The following is an 18,241-nucleotide window of genomic DNA, read 5'->3' as shown; positions in this document are numbered from 1 at the left end:
GCATCATCCAGCTCATCGATAGCAGACTCTCAGCCAAGAAAATTGCCAAACTGCATCATGTGAGGCCATGACCATTGGAAGAATAAAAAATGAAGTTCATCTGTTAAGCACATAAATATTACAAAACCGGTAAAAGGGGAAATAAAGCCTATCTCAATGGAGCCGCACCTGCACCCTACTAGTTCTTGTGCAGACAAGTATCCATAGCTGCACAATTCCAAATGGGTCCTGCACAGACTCGAATGTTTTTAGCCGCAACACTAGAGACCCACAACTCAGACCTTGCTGCCTAAAATGCTGTGAAGTTGTTCCTCGTAACTCCTGAGGAACCAGCAGGGAGGTAGCTATGAACTAAAAACCAAGATAGGGAAGGTGTTCTGTCCCCACTTAAAGGCGATTGAAGGTGCATAGTTATGGAATGGTGTGAGAATCTTATCTTCTTTTTTCCTATAGGTGAGGCAGACATGACCAGAGCGCTCCAGAGTTAAACATGCACATGCTGAGATGAAACAATGGTGGTTTATTTTCTCCAAAGGTTAGGACATGCAGAGTACAGTAGTCCAAGTACCTGGCATTGTGGTTCTCTTGTGATGCTTGTTTCTGAAGCCACTAAGGTCAGAAGACTTTGCTTCTAGCAGCTCCAATAAGGGATGTGATTCTCACAAAAATTCTGACTGGAACTGAATATGCCAGGAAATGATGTAAGAGGATCAGCAGATACTCCCATGAGCTGGACAAAAGAAGCAGAGGAGCCGAAAGGTCTGACCAGTAGATGGCAGCAGAGACAAGCATGAAAAACATTAAATAACAGTTTTAATTAAAACAATTAGGAACAGCACAGAAGGTATGCAGAGAGACGGGATGCGAGGTATGGAAGTATAAATCGAGCAAAAGCAGACAAAGGAGAAATAATAAATGCACGCAAGGGTACACTCCTGCCAACCTAACTAACAGAAGATAGGTGTAGGAAAGGCAAATGAGAAAACACAAAGAAAAAAACTTTGATCTCTGCCTAAATCCCTTAGCTGCAGACAGAGCTGGAACTCCTTAGCTGTAATCCACATAGAAATATAGACAGCCAAAAAGGCTAGAATTAGGAGAATATAAATGTGGCGCCCCTGAGGCTTCAGTCGCCACAGGGTACTGCATCTCACCAGGGGTGCAGTACTCATCCCAGGTAAGGAGGAGGTCGGTGCGGATTCACAACATCCACCTCAAAACATAAGCCAGTTGCCCTCTCACCGGGACGGGGTTAGGGTAGGGTCATTTTAGGATGGTCACCATATCGTCTGGGGCCTCCCACCCACTAACTTCGGGGCTTGAGTGGGTGGGGTGACTGATCTGTGGAGCAGGAGCCACACACACTTAGATAGACGAGTTACCACTGGGAATGGAGTGAGACGCAGGAGAATACGGTCACTGAGGGGAGAGCTGATAGCTCATTCAGGACTGACACACATCTCAGGGTGCGGAGCCCTAGGCTGATGGGCACTTCATGGCCTGCCAGCAAAATCTGCCTGTCAGAGGATTTCAAGTCTTCTTGCCCACAACAGTGCCCGGGCGAAAGCAGCATATAAAGCCAGAAAAATCAACTACTCCCTCCATCATTTTAGTTGACACCACGGGATCATGGAGCCGAGCCAGGCCACTGTGACAACCCAAACCCCCAACATCGGTCCGGAGATGAGTAATTCCCATAAGAACCCGTGGGCGCGTCATAAATAGCTCCACCCGGAATGTGATAGGACACAGAAAATGAGCAAGTGAGAACACCTGATAACTGCAAACCAAAAAGGTAATAGCAAAGGTAAAAAACAATCAGTATTTGGACAAAGACTGACCAGGCTATGACTCAGCAGGGAGGAAACTGACCCTGCAACACCAGGTCACCGGATCAAGTCTCGAAACCGAGCCCTGACTCAATTCATCCATTCAAAAGCCAAGATGTGGATGGCAAAATATCTACCAGTCTGCTCATAACAAGGTCTATAAGTTTCTAGCGCGGCAAACATGGCAGTGAAGGTGGCTCATATGCTTCTTAATAGTGAGATCACGTAATAGTGAGATCACAGATGCAGATTACAGACGTCCATCCACGCACCGTGCGATGCACGTTACACAAGTCTAGAATGATGCCTAAAAGAAGGTGAAGCCTCAAGTTCAATATTGTCATAAGAAGTGTCAGTTCAATCATGCAAAAACTATAAAATGTGAACAGTAGAAAATTAGAAATGGGTGATTTGGAGCAATGAGATGAAAGTCAATAGACAACTCTGATGGGTTCAAATGGTTCTGGAAGGAAAAGGGGCTAACGGATCGAGAAATTGAAGGAACTGTCAAGTTCATTGGAGGAAACCTGATGATACGGGAGTGCTTCACAGCCAAAGGTGTTGGATACTTGACCAGGATGGATGGTGGTCTCAATGCTGAGCTATATGTGAGTATCCTACAAGACAAGTTACTTCATACACTTGAGTACTATGGGTATGAAAAGGACAACATAGTGTTCCAGCAGGACAACAACCAGAAGCATATGGTGAGATTGGTTTAGAAATGGTTCAATGACAATGAAGCAGAGGAGCTGGATTGTCCCCACAGTCCCCAAACCTTAACCCAATCCAACACTTGTGGGTAGAGTTGAAGACAAAGCTGTATACATCCCCAAGTGAGCCGACCAGTATAAACCAACACTAGGAACGTGTAGAAGAGACCTGACCAGTATACACTGTGGCGCCCTGGACAAGCCAGGACGTCACAGGTACAGCAACAACACACCCCACACCCCGGTTAAGAACACCAGAGTCACACACAAATCCTTGTTGCCTCCCTCCAGGGGCTGATGTCCACACCAGGTGGGGTGGAGCCAGGTGGTTGGCTCCACCCACCGAGGAGTTCACAGTCCTGGAGGCGGGAAAAGGAAGGAGAACAGTAAGAGACAGGGAGAGTGAAGGAGTGAAGTGGTAAAGGAGCAGTCTGACCGTGTCCGGGTACGTGGCCCGGGCACCTACAGCAAGGTTGGCAGACGGTGGTGACCGTCTGCATGCGAGGCCGATTGACGCACAACCGTAAGGACCGGGGTCTGGCGTTGGCCCGCCGGTACCGGACCGGGGAGTGAAGAGAAGCCAGCACCATTCGGCAGGGCCTACGGACCCCGACCAGGCTTGGAGTCGCCGTTAAACCGGTCAAATCCGTCAGCGATAGGAACCTCCGGGGTTTCCCAGCAGCAAAGACCCGACTGAAGGCAACCGCTTAACCGTGAAGGGAAATACAGCTACCGCCACAGCTAGAGTTCCCAGGGCCAGCGCCTGCGGGCAAAAGGGGCTGCTCTGGCAAATACACCGCTGGGGAGCGGGTCACTGGTGGGAAGCCATCGGGGCCGAAAAAATCAAAGGTGCAGGGAGAGACAGTCACCGCCAACCTACCGAGAGTGACCACCGCAGCCGTCTGTGGCACCCGTCCATCCAGCCGTTTGTTTTACCAAAGACTCCGTGTACGTTACTGGCTGAGTGAGTACCACCGTGCCGTCTGGCACTGCGCTGCCCCCGCGACCCTGCACCTCCCCAACTCCTGCCATCCACCCTCCAGTCGCTATCACCGGGCCCCGGGACCACCAAACCCCCCTACCCACGGAGGGGAGAGAAACATCTCAGCTGCTCCCTGTCATCGCTCCCGGGATCCCCGTCCAGAGCAGCGGTGGTGTCCCATTATCACCACAAACCGTGGGTGGCATCACGGACTACATCCCCAAACCAAACCATCCCTTTCACTCACGGGCGAGGAGCGCCGCTCGAGTCCCCGGATCCGGCCCACCGCTCGAGCCACCGAGCAGCAGCGCCGGACCCGAGCGTGGTGAACGCAGCGCCCTCCCCGCCCGCGACATACACCAACACTGGGAACGTGTAGAAGACACCTGACCAATATACACCAACACTATGAATGTGTAGAAGAGACCTGTAATTAGATTTCGGTGGAGATATGCTTGAATCTGATTTGGAGCATGCCCAGAAGGATTCAGGAAGGGTGAAAGCCAAAGGAGGATTTAGAAAATACTAACTAAATAATAAAAATTAAAATTTCGATTTTTAGGAGCAAAATAGTAACAATGCAGTGACATCATAATAATAATAATAATAATAATTTATTCATTTATATAGCACTATTAATTCCACAGCGCTTTACATATATCAGCAACACTGTCCCCATTGGGACTCACAATCTAAGGTCCCTATCAGTATATTTTTGAATTGTGGGAGGAAACCGGAGGAAACCCACGCAAACACGGGGAGAACATACAAACTCCTTGCAGATGGTGTCCTTGGTGGGATTTTAGGGATTTTAACCGAGGACCCCAGCGCTGCAAGACTGCAGTGCTAACCACTGATCCACCACAAGACTGCAGTGCTAACCTCTGAGCCACCATGCCGCCCTGAGAAGAATCTGCATAACTAATCATATGCTAAATAGCAGCAAGTCACATTTATGTCTGAGATAGCCAAGATGATGGTCTATAAAATGAAGGTCTTCTCACACTCAGACCTGTAGTTGATGGTGAGATTTGGAGCCTGAAAGTCAAAAGTTCAAAACATCGTTACCCTTCTGCTCGTCTGTGTATATGAACCTAGTTTACTGACCAATCTCCTGTCATCTGAAGAAGCCTGGATATAGCCGAAATGCATTGTTTTAGAAGTGTCTTTTATTGTCTTTTATTATTCTGATACTTCTTTTGCAATTTCTTCCATTGGATTACATCTGCTATCGTGAGAGTGCCCTTCACCTGGTATCACCACCCTCATTAAAAAAAAATGAAGAAGTTGGAGAACTGTAAGATTTTTTCATTTTTAAATTTGTTTAGTAGAATACAAAAAGTAAAAATCTTATGTAATTGTCCTATGACCAAAACAGAAGTTACACAGAAAGATCTGGTATATGTACAGAACTCGCAACGAGACGTGTGCCTCTGCTGATATCCCAATCACCCCCAAATTTGCCAGGACTGTTCCGATTTTTTGGAAATAGTTCTGGCAAATACGAAGATGTCTCAGGCTGAAAAGAGATGGATGTGCAAAAAGTAACGCTAGAAAGTGAGAGGCTTCAGGTGCAATTTGGAGAAGGAATTTATAGGGCACAGGACTAAAATGCCCCAAAATTGACCCCAGCCGGGTAATCCCCTGGAAGGTTTTGAGAACTTTATAAGATGATCCCAACACCAGAACAAGTCCTGTTTTTATTTTGATTAATCCTTATTTTCTGTTTGTAGTTGGAGGCCCACAATGGATCCAACGGATACGCAACCAGTGATGATCCCAATACTGAGAACCACCTGTACGGGGCAACGACGGCAAAGAGAACGGTAATGTGATGGCCATTGCTTTGCTCCAGTGTTGATACTTTTGGTGGGGTTTTTTTTCAGAAAATTGTGAAAAAATTGTGGAGGAAATTGCAAGCAAATTTGTTCGCCTTGCTGGAATCTCTCAAGAAAACTGCAATAAAAACTTATGATCTATTTTATAGGAAAAAAAATGACAATATTCACTACTAAGGCTCTAGATTTTTCTGTTCCCTTGGGTGACTGAGCCCCATTGGGTCCCTCCTCACTTGTTTTCCTCCATGTTTTTAAAGAGCTGTAACTTATTAATTTTATTGAGTCATATAATTTTTATTTTTTTTTTCAGTACCAGCTATAGTTTTTATTGGTAAGACTTCCTGTTAGGGGTACTTTGCACGTTGCGACATCGCTACTGCGATCTCGTCAGGGTCAAATCGAAAGTGACGCACATCCGGCACCGGTAACGACGTCGCAACGTGTAAAGCCTAGAAGCACCGATAAACGATCACAAAAGCGTCGAAAAACGGTGATCTGTGTAGTGTCGGTCATTTCCATAATTTCGCTGCAGCGACAGGTACGATGTTGTTCCTCGTTCCTGAGGCAGCATACATCGCTGTGTATGAAGCCGCAGGAGCGAGGAACATCTCCTTACCTGCCTCAACCGGCTATGCGGAAGGACGGATGTGGGCGGGATGTTTACGTCCCGCTCATCTCCGCCCCTCCGCTTCTATTGGCCGCCTGCTGTGTGACGTCGCTGTGACGCCGCACGGCCTGCCCCCTTAGGAAGGAGGCGAGTCGACGGCCAGAGCGACGTCGCAGGGCAGGTAAGTCCGTGTGAAGCTGCTGTAGCGATAATGTTCGCTACGGCAGCTATCACAAGATATTGCATCTGCGACGGGGGCGGGGACTATCGCGCTCGGTATCGCTACAATCGGCTAGCGATGTCGCAGCGTGCAAAGTACCCCTTATAGCATACCTCCCAACTTTTAAAGAAGGTAAAGTGGGACAAAGTTTGCGGCACGCCCATATCCACTCCCCATCCACACCCATTCAGCACGGACACGCAGGCAGCCGGCGGGCCTCCAGCACGGACACACAGGCAGCCGGCGGGCCTCCAGCACGGACACGCAGGCAGCCGGCGGGCCTCCAGCACGGACACGCAGGCAGCCGGCGGGCCTCCAGCACGGACACGCAGGCAGCCGGCGGGCCTCCAGCACGGACACGCAGGCAGCCGGCGGGCCTCCAGCACGGACACGCAGGCAGCCGGCGGGTCTCCAGCACGGACACGCAGGCAGCCGGCGGGCCTCCAGCACGGACACGCAGGCAGCCGGCGGGCCTCCAGCACCGACAAGCAGGCAGCCGGCGGGCCTCCAGCACGGAGACGCAGGCAGCCACAGTGAGGTGGCCGGTCGCCCGCACAGAGAGGCGGCCGGTCGCCTTCACAGACAGGCGGCCGCCCGCACAGACAGGCGGCGGGGGGCGCCCGCACAGACAGGCGGCAGGGGGGCGCCCGCACAGACAAGCGGCAGGGGGGCGCCCGCACAGACAGGCGGCAGGGGGGCGCCCGCACAGGCAAGCGGCCGGGGGGCGCCCGCACAGACAGGCGGCCGGGGGGCGCCCGCACAGACAGGCGGCCGGGGGGCGCCCGCACAGACAGGTGGCCGGGGGGCGCCCGCACAGACAGGCGGCCGGGGGGTGCCTGCACAGACAGGCGGCGGGGGGCGCCCGCACAGACAGGCGGCGGGGGGCGCGGGCCGACCGCACAGACAGGCGGCCGGCCGCCGGAACAGAGAGGCGGCCGGCCGCACGCACAGAGAAGCGGCCGGCCACCCGCACAATGAGGCGTCGGGCCACCCTCACAGACAGGCGGCCGGCCGCACAGACAGGCGGCCGGCCGGGGGTGAGGGGGGGGGAGGGAGGGAAATCAGCGCTGGGGAGATTTTACTGTACCAGCAGCAGCACAGGCAGCGCTCCTCTCTGTTATGCCACGTCTACTGGGATGGTAGGAGGGAAAAGCAGGGAGGCGGAGAGAGAGTGGGTGGGCGGAGCCCGGGAGCCGGCCGTCCCGCCCGTGGCAACGGGACAAACAACGTAAAGCGTGAAAGTCCCGCTGTATCCGGGACGGTTGGGAGGTATGCTTATAGTTTTCTTCATGTTTTTCTTGTGTGAGGCAAAGTGACCAAAAAACAGCAATTTTATTGTGTGATTATTTTTGTTAGTCTCATATATGGATTAATATTATATGATGTTATGTGTTTGGATAGTTAGTAATGCACAGTGTTACTCGGCCTTTTGCTCAAAACTCACCAATTGTCATGGTGGCTGTTCACACTACAGATTCTGACACTCCACCCTGTGGTTTCTCTTGTGTTTTGGAGTTACATAGGTACTATAGGCTCGGGTGTTGACCAGCTGTGTGCTCATTCATGGTCAGGCTAGCAAGAGTTAACCTCTGCTAGCCTGCTGGTTACCTCTAGGATCACATATTTTTGGAAACCTATCGCATTTACTCCCTGCCTTTTTAAGATGGTGGAATCTGTCTTCTCACGCCAACTATAGTTTATTGCTGTGGTGGTCTGTGTGCTGTTGTGCCCAGTCCTTATGGTGATTATATTGCGTGGTGCTTGGAGTTGTTGTGGAATTCTCTCATCGTCTTATTGTTTCCTCCCTGCTCTTATTTTTCTGCTTACCTCTTATTGTCTTTATACCTCTGTGTGAGCGTGCTGTGTGATAGAATTTTGGTTTCTCCTGTTTGTATATCTCTGTTGGTTTTATCACACGTCTGTGGAGACCCTCAGGACCAGGATGGCGGGTCAGACATCCTCACCTTCAGTCTAGGAACCCGTGTCCTCAGCTTTTTCTTTTACATCCGTGACAAACTAATATCAATTATGTTAACTTTTTATGTTTTTTTTAGCTTTTATTTATATTTTCTAAAAATTATTTTTTTACATATCTTTAACCCCTTCAGCCCCCGGGCACTTTCCGTTTTTGCGTTTTTGTTTTTTGCTCCTTTTCTTCCGAGAGCCGTAACTTTTTTATTATTCCGTCAATCTTGCCATATGAGGGCTTGTTTTTTGCGGGACGAGTTGTACTTTTAAATGAAACCATAGGTTTTACCATATATTGTACTGGAAAATAGCAAAAAAATTCCAAGTGTGGAAAAACTGCAAAAAAAGTGTGATCGCACAATAGTTTTTGGGATGTTTTATTCACCGTGTTCACTATATGATAAAACTGATGTATCTATGTGATGCCTCAGGTTGGTGCGAGTTTGTAGACACCAAACATGAATAGGTTTACATGTATCTAAGGGGTTAAAAAATTCACAAGTTTGTCCAATAAAAGTGGTGCACGTTTTGCGCCATTTTCCAAAACACGTAGCGTTCTTATTTTTTGGGATCTATGGCTCAGTGATGGCTTATTTTTTGCGTCTCGAGCTGACGTTTATAATGGTACCATTTTAGCGCAGATGCTATGTTTTGATCGCCTGTTATTGCATTTTGCGTAAAACTTGCGGCGACCAAAAAACATAATTTTGGCGTTTGGAATTTTTTTGCCACTACGCCGTTTACCAATCAGATTAATTGATTTTATATTTTGATAGATCGGGCATTTCTGAACGCGCCGATACCAAATATGTGTATATTTATTTATTTTTTAACCCTTTAATTTTCAATGGGGGGAAAGGGGGGTGATTTGAACTTTTAGGTTTTTTGTTTTTTTTTTAATTTTTTTAAAACTTTTTTTGTTTACTTTTTTTGTTTGTTTTACTAGTCCCCCTAGGGGGCTATAGCGATCAGCAATCCGATCGCTATTATCTATCTGCTGATCACAGCAATACAGCTGTAAACAGCAGATTCAGTCACTTTGTTTTTCCCTCTGCTCTCGGCCGAGGGAAAAGGAAAGTGAAACTTCGTAGCTGCAGGCGTCATCACATGACCCTGTGCTACGATGGCAACCACCGATAGTCACGTGATAACACATGTGACTTCCGGTGGGGGCGGCGGTAAGTAAAAAACATGGCCGCACGCATTTAGATCTTGCTGCCAGACTTTGGCAGCAAGATTTAAGGGGTTAATGGCCGTGGGTGGAAGCGATTCCACCCGCGGCTAGCAGGCACACATGTCAGCTGTTGAAAACAGCTGATATGTGTGCCGATCCACGCCGCCTGCCCGCGGCAGGGGGCGGGGCTTAACGGGACACGATCCTGGACGGATAGATTCGTCCAAGGTCGTGAAGGGGTTAAACATTTTTATTTTTTTTTACATTTTTTTTATTCATCTCCATAAGGGAATAGGTCTTGAGGATTTTTGTCCTGAAGAAGGAGTAAGATTCTGAAACGCGTAGAACAATAAAATCACAATGCTGATCATTCCTGGATCCTTCTTTACTACACATGGCAGTGTGGATTTAATCCCTTTTTCTCCTGATTTATCCATTTACGGTATTCGCATCCTAATTGGAGGAAGGCTTTAGTAGTTACAGCTCTTTAACACGTAGCTGCTTATTTTTCAAAGTAACAAAAGTAATTGGATACTGATCTCAAAAGCTCTTTAATGGGCTGCATAGGCTATTCCCTTGTTAATCTATCATCAATAAAGCAGGTAAAAGGTCTGGAGCTGATTCCAGGTGTGGTGTTTGAATTTTGAAGCTGTTGTTGTGAACCCACAACATGCTGTCACAGAATCTCTCAATGGACAACAAACCGACCATCATTAAGCTGAAATAAAAATGAAGATATCCATCAGGGAGAGCAACAGTGCTTCATAGTACAGATGTGCGAAAGCAAAGAAATGGAATATTCTGCAATGGCCAAGTCATCACCAGATCTCAGCCCCATCGAGCTGCATTTCACATGAAGAAGACAAAACGTAACGCAATAAAACCCACAAACAAGCAACAACTGAAGTCACCGCAGTAAAGACGGCAAAGCCTCGCAAAGGAGGAAACCAGCGATGGTGACGTCAATGGCTGAAAGACTTCAGGCTGCCATTACCTGCAACGTATTCTCTAGAAAGTATTAAAAATTAACATATTATTTATGGTAACATTATTTTGTCCAATTACTTTTGAGCCACTGAAATGAGTAGGCCTTGTAGAAAAATAATTGCAATTCCTAAACAATATTTTTGTAAAACTACTTTAATTAAAACTGAAATTCTACACTTGCATCTCAGTTATTTCATTTTTAATCAAAATTTTTGGCCTGCAGAGCTGAAATCACAAAGATTCGCTCACTGTCTAAATATTTTTGGACTTAACTGTAAATCTGTCATGCTTCTACTGAATTTAGAAATGTCCCTATGAGTCCGGGATGTTCCTGCTCCTCGATGTAAAGTCATGTCACTATTAATCTAGAAGAGTCTGACTATTTATAAATGTTCCTATGAATCTAGAATGGGCCTGCTGTCTCCATAAATGTCACATTAATCCATAAATGTTACTTGGAGTATGGAAGGGTCCAGCTGTCAATGTAAATGTCAGTCTCAGAATGGTATTATGGATTTCAGTAAAGTGATTGTGGCCATATTTAATCGCTATGAATTTTAGAGCAAGTATTATGTTTACAGGAATGTCTCTGAGTCTCGAATAGATCTATTGGATCCTTGTCCTTGTGAATCCAGGAAAGTCGAGCTTGAAGGTGTTGTCTCTCATGATCCAGGACCGGTATTCCCCAATCCAGAATTTCCCAGACCCGGCCTGGGGTACGTCCCATTAGCCTTGTTCTGGTTTCAGGAGACATTATATCTGGTCTCTGCACTTGCATTCCTGTGCTGGTTATAGTTTTGCTGTGCAGCCTGTGACTGGCTCTGGTGAGGTATCCTGTTTTATCTGACTCCTTGTTACCGTGCCCTGATCTGTACCCTCCCCATTGTCCGTCTATCCCAGTCCCTGAGATCCCGCTCCTGTTAGTTGTTTACCCATCCTGGTTCATCCTCCTTCCCATGTTTGTGTCTCCTCACCCTCCGGCCTTGTCTTCTGTTCCCTGTGCCCTTTGTGTTTCCCTCTGCATACCTGATCTCCTGGCATCTGACCTCGGTTCTGTTTTCTGACCTGATCTTGATCCTCCCTCTGCAGTGACTTGACATCCTGGGTAGACCCTGATTGCTTGACTACTCTATTGCCCCCTGGTGGTTCGCCAGTCAACTGCCTGCTGAAGTTACTCTGTTGTACTTCAGTCTCCTTTCTGTTACAGTGTTACTTTGACTCTCCTTCACTACTCTGCTGCCACCTACAGGGGAATACTCTGTACTACTTCTTACCAACCCTTTGTGCAGCTTGACATTGTCTAGTTAAAACATGCATTCACCTATCCACAGAATAAGTCAAAATGTGTGGATCGGAGGGGGAGTGAGGGGGGGCGACTGCTGGGATCCACACTGCAGCCCCCAGCTGTGTTTGTTTCTAGGCTGTGTATATTAAAATATAAGGGATTTCACGTGCCTTTTTTAAAAACTATTTATATAAATAATCAGAAAAAATAGTGTGTGTGGTCCCCCCCAACTTTTAGACCCAGCCAAGATATTGGAGACAGCTGGGGGCTGGTATTTCCAGGTTGGGGAGGTCCATGGTTATTGGGCTCTCAACAGCCTAAAAATAGCAACGTGCAGCCACCCAGAATTGAAGCATCTATTAGATGCGCCAATCCTGGCGCTTACCCGGCTCGTCCCGATTGACCTAGAGTGGTGGCAATCGGGGTAATATAAGGGGTTAATGACAGCTGTGATTTGTAAAAAAATCACAGCTGTCATCAAGCCCGAGCTTAAAAATGGGTAGGTTCTAACAGATCCCATTACTAATCATGTAAGTTAAAATAAACGAAAAACACAAAGAAAAATCCTTTATTTAAAAAAAAAAAAATAACCTTGTCTCTCCAATTTATTAACCTCCAGAAGACCCCTGCAGGTCCAAAGTAATCCATGGACCTGACCTCCCATGATAGTAGGTATAGACAATAGACAGAGATATAGGCAATACGTGATCAGGAGAAAAGTAAAGGAAGGGAGAAAATAATCAGACAACAAGAGTATTTCCACAACACCCCAAATAGTATACAGAAGTTCACCAGAAACTAGATAACAGAGAGCAAGGATCAGGATTGTATAAAGCTATTATCGGCATGGGAGAACAGGCTCCACCCTCTTAAAAAGGGTGAAGGCGACTGTGATAGGTCTTCTGCAACATGTGACTCAAACAGTAATCCACAGGCTAACAGAAATTAACTCCTGCAAGCCCGATTACAAACAAGAGCACAGCTGGTCGACGCCTGAGCTTGTTTGTGAAATTCAAATACAGCATCGTGTGGAGTGTCCGACTCTGCTGTGTGAACAGCGTCAGACGTAGTCCTGACACTTGGCGAATTTCGAACCAGACAACGTGTGACACTGTAAAAGTTTGTATTAAAAATGAATGTCAGGGGGGTCTGTTGTTCCCCTTCGCTGCCCCAAACTTCCTTTAAGGAGAATATACAGATTCTATACAGACTTTCTCCAGTTGGGAACAGACCTCTGACCCCGATGCTATAAGGCTACCAGTAACAGTAGATCCCTATGTAACAGTCTGGGAATTATTCACTCCTGCCCACTCTGCGGCGTGCGTGGTGCCCACGTTTGTTCTCTCGCTGTGTTATTCTATATTTTGAGACTTCCTTTTTTGCAGAGACCATTATGAGTCTGTTGCTCCCTATCGGTGTCAGCCCACTGTATAATTGTACACGGACTGCAGACACATTTAGCTCAGGTCGTTCTTCCTTTCTTATTCATCCATGCACATCAATATGTACGCCCACATACGCCACATGTAACCTGCCGGCTGGATTGTCACTGTTGCTATTGGTTACCGTACAGCGACACATTGAATGAGAACAGAGTTATCTAATGTTCTGGGGATTTTTTAGATGTACATGGATATTTTTTTATTTTTTTTTCTTCCCGGAATTCCTTTTATAGAAATATGAGATTTCTTGTTGTTTCCATAGCAACATGTGAAATTGTGAATGATCAGAGGAAAATGGTCTTTCCGGCATGAGCATATGCGCTAATGAATGAACTGTACTACTGGGAACTTTCTGCTTTTTTCCCCAAACTTTGCATATCGCAGACACGTGCGGGGGAGTTGTTAGCCTACATTTATATATAACCATGGGGAGCAGTAATGGGACCAATTCTAATTATCTGACATCTAATTATGTTAATATTCAGCAATATGCTGGGCGGCATGTCTTAATCATTGAATTTTATTTTTCCGTCATTGTCATTGCCCCCGGGTGTATAACCTCCAGCCTTGTAACCCCCTGGAATATAACCTCCGGCCCTACACCCCTGGTGTATTACATCCAGCCCTCTGCCCCCTGGTGTATAACATCCGGCCCCTCTACCGCCTGGTGTATAACATCCAGCCCCTTTGCTCCCCAGGTATAACATCCAGCCCCTCTGCCCATTGGTGTATAACAGCTGGCCCCTCTGCCACCTGGTGTAAAACATCCAGCCCCTTTGTCCCCCGGGTATAATATCCGGCTCCTCTGCCCCTTGGTATAATATCCGGCCACTATAACGTCCGGCTCCTCTGTTCCCCGGTATATAACATCCGGCCCCTCTGTCCCCCGGTATATAACATCCGGCCCCTCTGTCCCCCGGTATATAACATCAGGCCCCTCTGCCCCCAGTATATAACATCCGGCCCCTCTGTCCTCCGGGTATAACATTGGGCCCCTCTGCCCAAGGGTGTATAACATCCAACCCTGTTGACCCCGGGTATATAACCTCCGGCCCTTCGTCCCTGGTGTATAACATCCAGCCCCATGCCCCCCGGTGTATAACATCCAACCCCTCTACCCCCCAGGTATAACATCCAGCCCCACTGTCCCCCAGGTATAACATCTAGTCCCTCTGCCCTCCGGTATATAATATCCAGCCCCTCTGCCCTCTAGTGTATAATATCTGGCCCCTCCCACTCAGTGTATAACCTCTGGCCTCTCTGCCCCCTGTGTAAAACCACCAGCCCCTAATCCAGAGTGTATAATCTCATAACCTCTGGCCCCTCTGAGCCACGGTGTATAAGCTCCCGCCCCCAGTATATAACCCCTGGCCTCTCTGCCCCTGTATATAATCTGTGGCCCCTCTGACCCTGGTGTATAACCTCCCGCCCCCCAGCATATAACATTTGGCCCCTCTGCTCCTGGTGTATAACCTCTGACCCCTCTTACCCGTGTATAAACTCCCGCCCCCAGTATATAACCCCTGGCCTCTCTGCTCCAGTATATAATCTGTGGCCCCTCTGACCCTGGTGTATAACCTCCCGCCCCCCAGCATATAACTTTTGGCCCCTCTGCTCCTGGTGCATAATCTCTGACCCCTCTTCCCCCTGTGTATAAACTCCCGCCCCCTAGTGTATAACCCCTGGTTTATGACCTCTGGCCCCCCACCATGCCATCTGCCTAACATGTGACATAACATAACAGCGGGTGGTGCAGAGTTCACTGATACCAGCGAGGTCCTGTAATGGCAGACAATAGGGTGACAAGTCCATTCATTACATTTCTTCCTCCTGAATCTTCCTACTTTTGACAAGTGAAAGAAACCACAGTAACTCAGCCCCGAAGTGTAGACCCCTTAAAGTTACAGCATGGGGGCCAAGTGCTGAGGAGCAGAGAGCAGAAATGTCACCAAGGCTCTGCTGGCCTCATAGAGTCCAGATCCCCTCTGTTAATATCAGCACAAACACTGCACCCGCCGGGAGCTTCATGGCCGAGCAGCTGCAGTAGTCGTACATCATCAAACACAATGCTCAGCTGTGGCACCCCAGTGGTCATGGGAGCCACAGTGGCATTGTTCTCATCACCTGGAGGACAGTGCTATGCCTGGAAGCAGTGGGGAAGATCTCAATGTCAGGTACCATTGCACACAGCACTTCCTGACTCAGACCAAAAGGAGGAGCTCAAGTCTTGGTTGGGATGAGCCTCCCCTGTGCATTCTGGGATGGGAAGGGGTTACAAAAGAAGAAAGTGAAACCTCAGAACCTTTGAGGAGAGGGCAGGAGATTCCATGTTTCCTGGCCCACCAACAAAGCCCTAAGACGAAGTAGCTAAATAGAGCCTGGGACCACGGAGGAACACAGGAACACACAGGCCCCATACCCGGCTCGCGCTGCCTGTCAGAGAGGGACATAGCACTAAGCAACCAAGAACCGGGGTCCCCAAGTAGCTCCAAGCCATGGGGATCCGACATCCAAAGCGAATAAAGGAAGGCCTTCAATGTACGTGGTATACAGACATTCCTCCCTGCTACCAGGCTGACTGGACCACAGTAACCTTGGGACTACAACCTGTTGCCAGTAAAGGTAAAAGGAAACTACCAATCTGTGTCGTCTGGTTACTGTCAACACCCTCAGTCCTGTACCCCAAGCACCACTACTACCTCCATCATCTCCCTGGGGCTCACTCCACCTGTTGGGAGCAAAACCATCTCTGCTGTTACCACCATCCTCCCCGGAGGACCGCAACACCAGCGGCGGCTAATCCCTGGCCGCGTACCGCAGGTGGCATCACGACAATCATTCCCAACCTCCTATTCCTCTTCTATTGGTGTACACCTTGAGGCATGAAACCAGGCAGGCCACTGCGACATCCCAGACCTCCGCACAGGCCCGGTGACGAGTAAACAGGTACAAGACCCAACCTGGATCCCCTGTCCCCCGGGTGCTACAGAGCCGTACATCACCAAGCACAAAAGCAGCCATTTTTTATACAACCCCTTTAACTGTGTTTTTATGTTAATATCTAGGAAAACCTTCCATAACAGATTAGCAGCAACATTTATGATGTAGTGTACTCCCCAAATACTACATATGGGGCATAAGTGAGATAATCCAAAAATTTTGGGATATTGCTGAGCTCCTAAGCTTGATACAGTGCAGGGTAGCAACGTCACCTAGTACCAAGTCCCATTATAGTTTCGTTGGTCCAAGGAGTTCCAGCCCAATACTTGGGAAAACCATTATATGCTGGTCGAGGAATGGTCTGGGCAACAGCCTTTTGGGAAATTGAAAATAAGAGCTGAAGAGTAAGCGCATTGTAGATCGCAGACCCTCTTTAGAGCCTGCTCGCCATTTAGCATATTTAATTCCATCCGATACTGCAGGGGTTAAGGTTCATTGCCATCCTGCAATCATCTACAAGGTAGTTGTAACCTCAGCTGAAGCCACTCTCTTCTGCTATACATATCCGCTCCTCACTCCTTCCTATGCCGGCTATAGCTCATACCTATGCTGTCCATGTTGGAGGAGCTTGTCACTGCATAGCTGTGGTATCATTTCTGTTGCAGCTGTGAGGTTCCTTACTGGAGAAACCTTGGAGTGCTTTTTGTTTTGTCTTTTCCCACCTGTTTGTCTTGTCTACCTTGCGTTGTCTTATTGTTAAATTTTCCCATGAGCCAAGGAACATTCCTGCAATACACTACAACATCGTCTTGAGAAAAGTATGGAAGGAGTTCCTTTTCTCTGCTTCTGCGCCATGAAAAATAGGTACATTGAGGTAGCGGTTCTTTTCTTTTAGTCTAGAGCAGGTGTCCCCAACCTGTAGCTCGGGAGCCACATGGAGCAGATCTTCAGATGTGACTTTTGTGAGTAGCCTTGCACAAAAGAGCAGATCTAGATGGGGCTAAGGTAGGAACCGTTGGATCTCTGTACACTCATTGTGATTTCTTTGGAAAATCTTTGGAGGTAAATGTGGGCTCTGAGTCTCACTACTGTGAAAGAGATTGGAGCTGGATGTGGCTCGCAACGCTCTCTTAGAGCTGACTGTGGTTCGTGACGCTCTCTCAGAGCTGAATATGGCTCGCAACACTTTCTCAGAGATGACTGTGTCGCGGGCGGAGGAGGGGACGCTGCGCTTTGTCACTGCTCGGGTCCGACTGCTGCTGCGGCTGTTGCTCGGTGGTGGCTCGAGTGGTGGACCGGATCCCGGGGACTCGAGCGGCGTTCCTCGCCCGTGAGTGAAAGGGGGTTTGGTTTCGGGGATTTATTGTCCGTGACGCCACCCACGGTTGTGGTGAGATTGGTGACACCACCGCTGCTCGGGGCCCGGTGATGGGGTAGGGATGGATTGCAGGCGGGTTATGGGGCCTGGTGACGTGCAGGGTCGCGGGGGCAGCGCTGTGCCGCACGGCACGGTGGTACTCACTCAGCCAATGATGAACACAGAGTCTCTGGTAAAACAAACGGCTGGATGGACGGGTCCCACAGGCGGCTGCGGTGTTTTCCCCTGACCCCAGGTTGGTAGTGTAAGTCCTTTCCTGCACCTTCCGTACACTCCTCCTGTGCTCCGGTTTCCAGCTGGCTCCCCGGTTCGGTACCGGTGGGCCACCGCCCAGCCCCGGCTACCTACGGTTCCACCAGACTGTCTTCCCAGCTCTCGCAGACGGCCACTACCGTCTGCCTGACTGGCTACACGAGGGCCCTAGGCTCCAACCTAGGCCCCAGTCTGCGTCTGCCTCTCTCCAGACCTCTTCTCCCTTCCTCTGCCTGGACTTGTCTGCTCTAGTTTCCTGCCTCAGGCCAGCCAGACTCTTCGGTGGGCTTGCCTATCTGCTTGACTCCGCCCACCTGGTATGTCTGTCTGAACCTGAGGGAGAAATCAGGTCTCAATGGGGATGTCTGCTGTGAACTGCTGGGGGTGGGGGTGTGCGTGTGTTGTTACCTGTGGCCCCTGGCTTGTTCAGGGCGCCACAACTGTGGCTCGCGACCCTCTTTCAGAGCTGAGTGTTTCTTGAGATGCTCTCTCAGATCTGAATGTGGCTCATGATCCTCTCTCAGAGCTGAATGAGGCTTGCGGTGCTCCTTCAGAGCTGAATTTGACTAGCAACGTTCTCTCAGAGCTGAATGTGTCTCGCCACCTACTCTCAGAGCTGAATGTGG

At 48.7% G+C, this 18,241-nt stretch overlaps 1 protein-coding gene across 3 annotated transcripts in view; it reads left to right on the top strand.

Annotated features, from left to right (window-relative positions):
• Window positions 1–18,241, top strand: part of DLG2 (discs large MAGUK scaffold protein 2) — a 1,610,676-nt gene that overhangs the window by 307,381 nt on the left and 1,285,054 nt on the right. For all 3 annotated transcript variants that reach the window (XM_075337519.1, XM_075337521.1, XM_075337520.1), the window contains exon 4: window positions 5,258–5,350. In XM_075337519.1, coding sequence (XP_075193634.1) covers window positions 5,258–5,350 — 93 coding nt within the window. The remainder of the gene's footprint in view (window positions 1–5,257; window positions 5,351–18,241) is intronic.

The sequence above is a fragment of the Anomaloglossus baeobatrachus genome, chromosome 2, assembly GCF_048569485.1.
Source record: "Anomaloglossus baeobatrachus isolate aAnoBae1 chromosome 2, aAnoBae1.hap1, whole genome shotgun sequence".
Taxonomy (NCBI): Eukaryota; Metazoa; Chordata; class Amphibia; order Anura; family Aromobatidae; genus Anomaloglossus; species Anomaloglossus baeobatrachus.
Note: the sequence above shows the minus strand (reverse complement) of the source record. Positions and strands in the feature narration are given on the sequence as shown.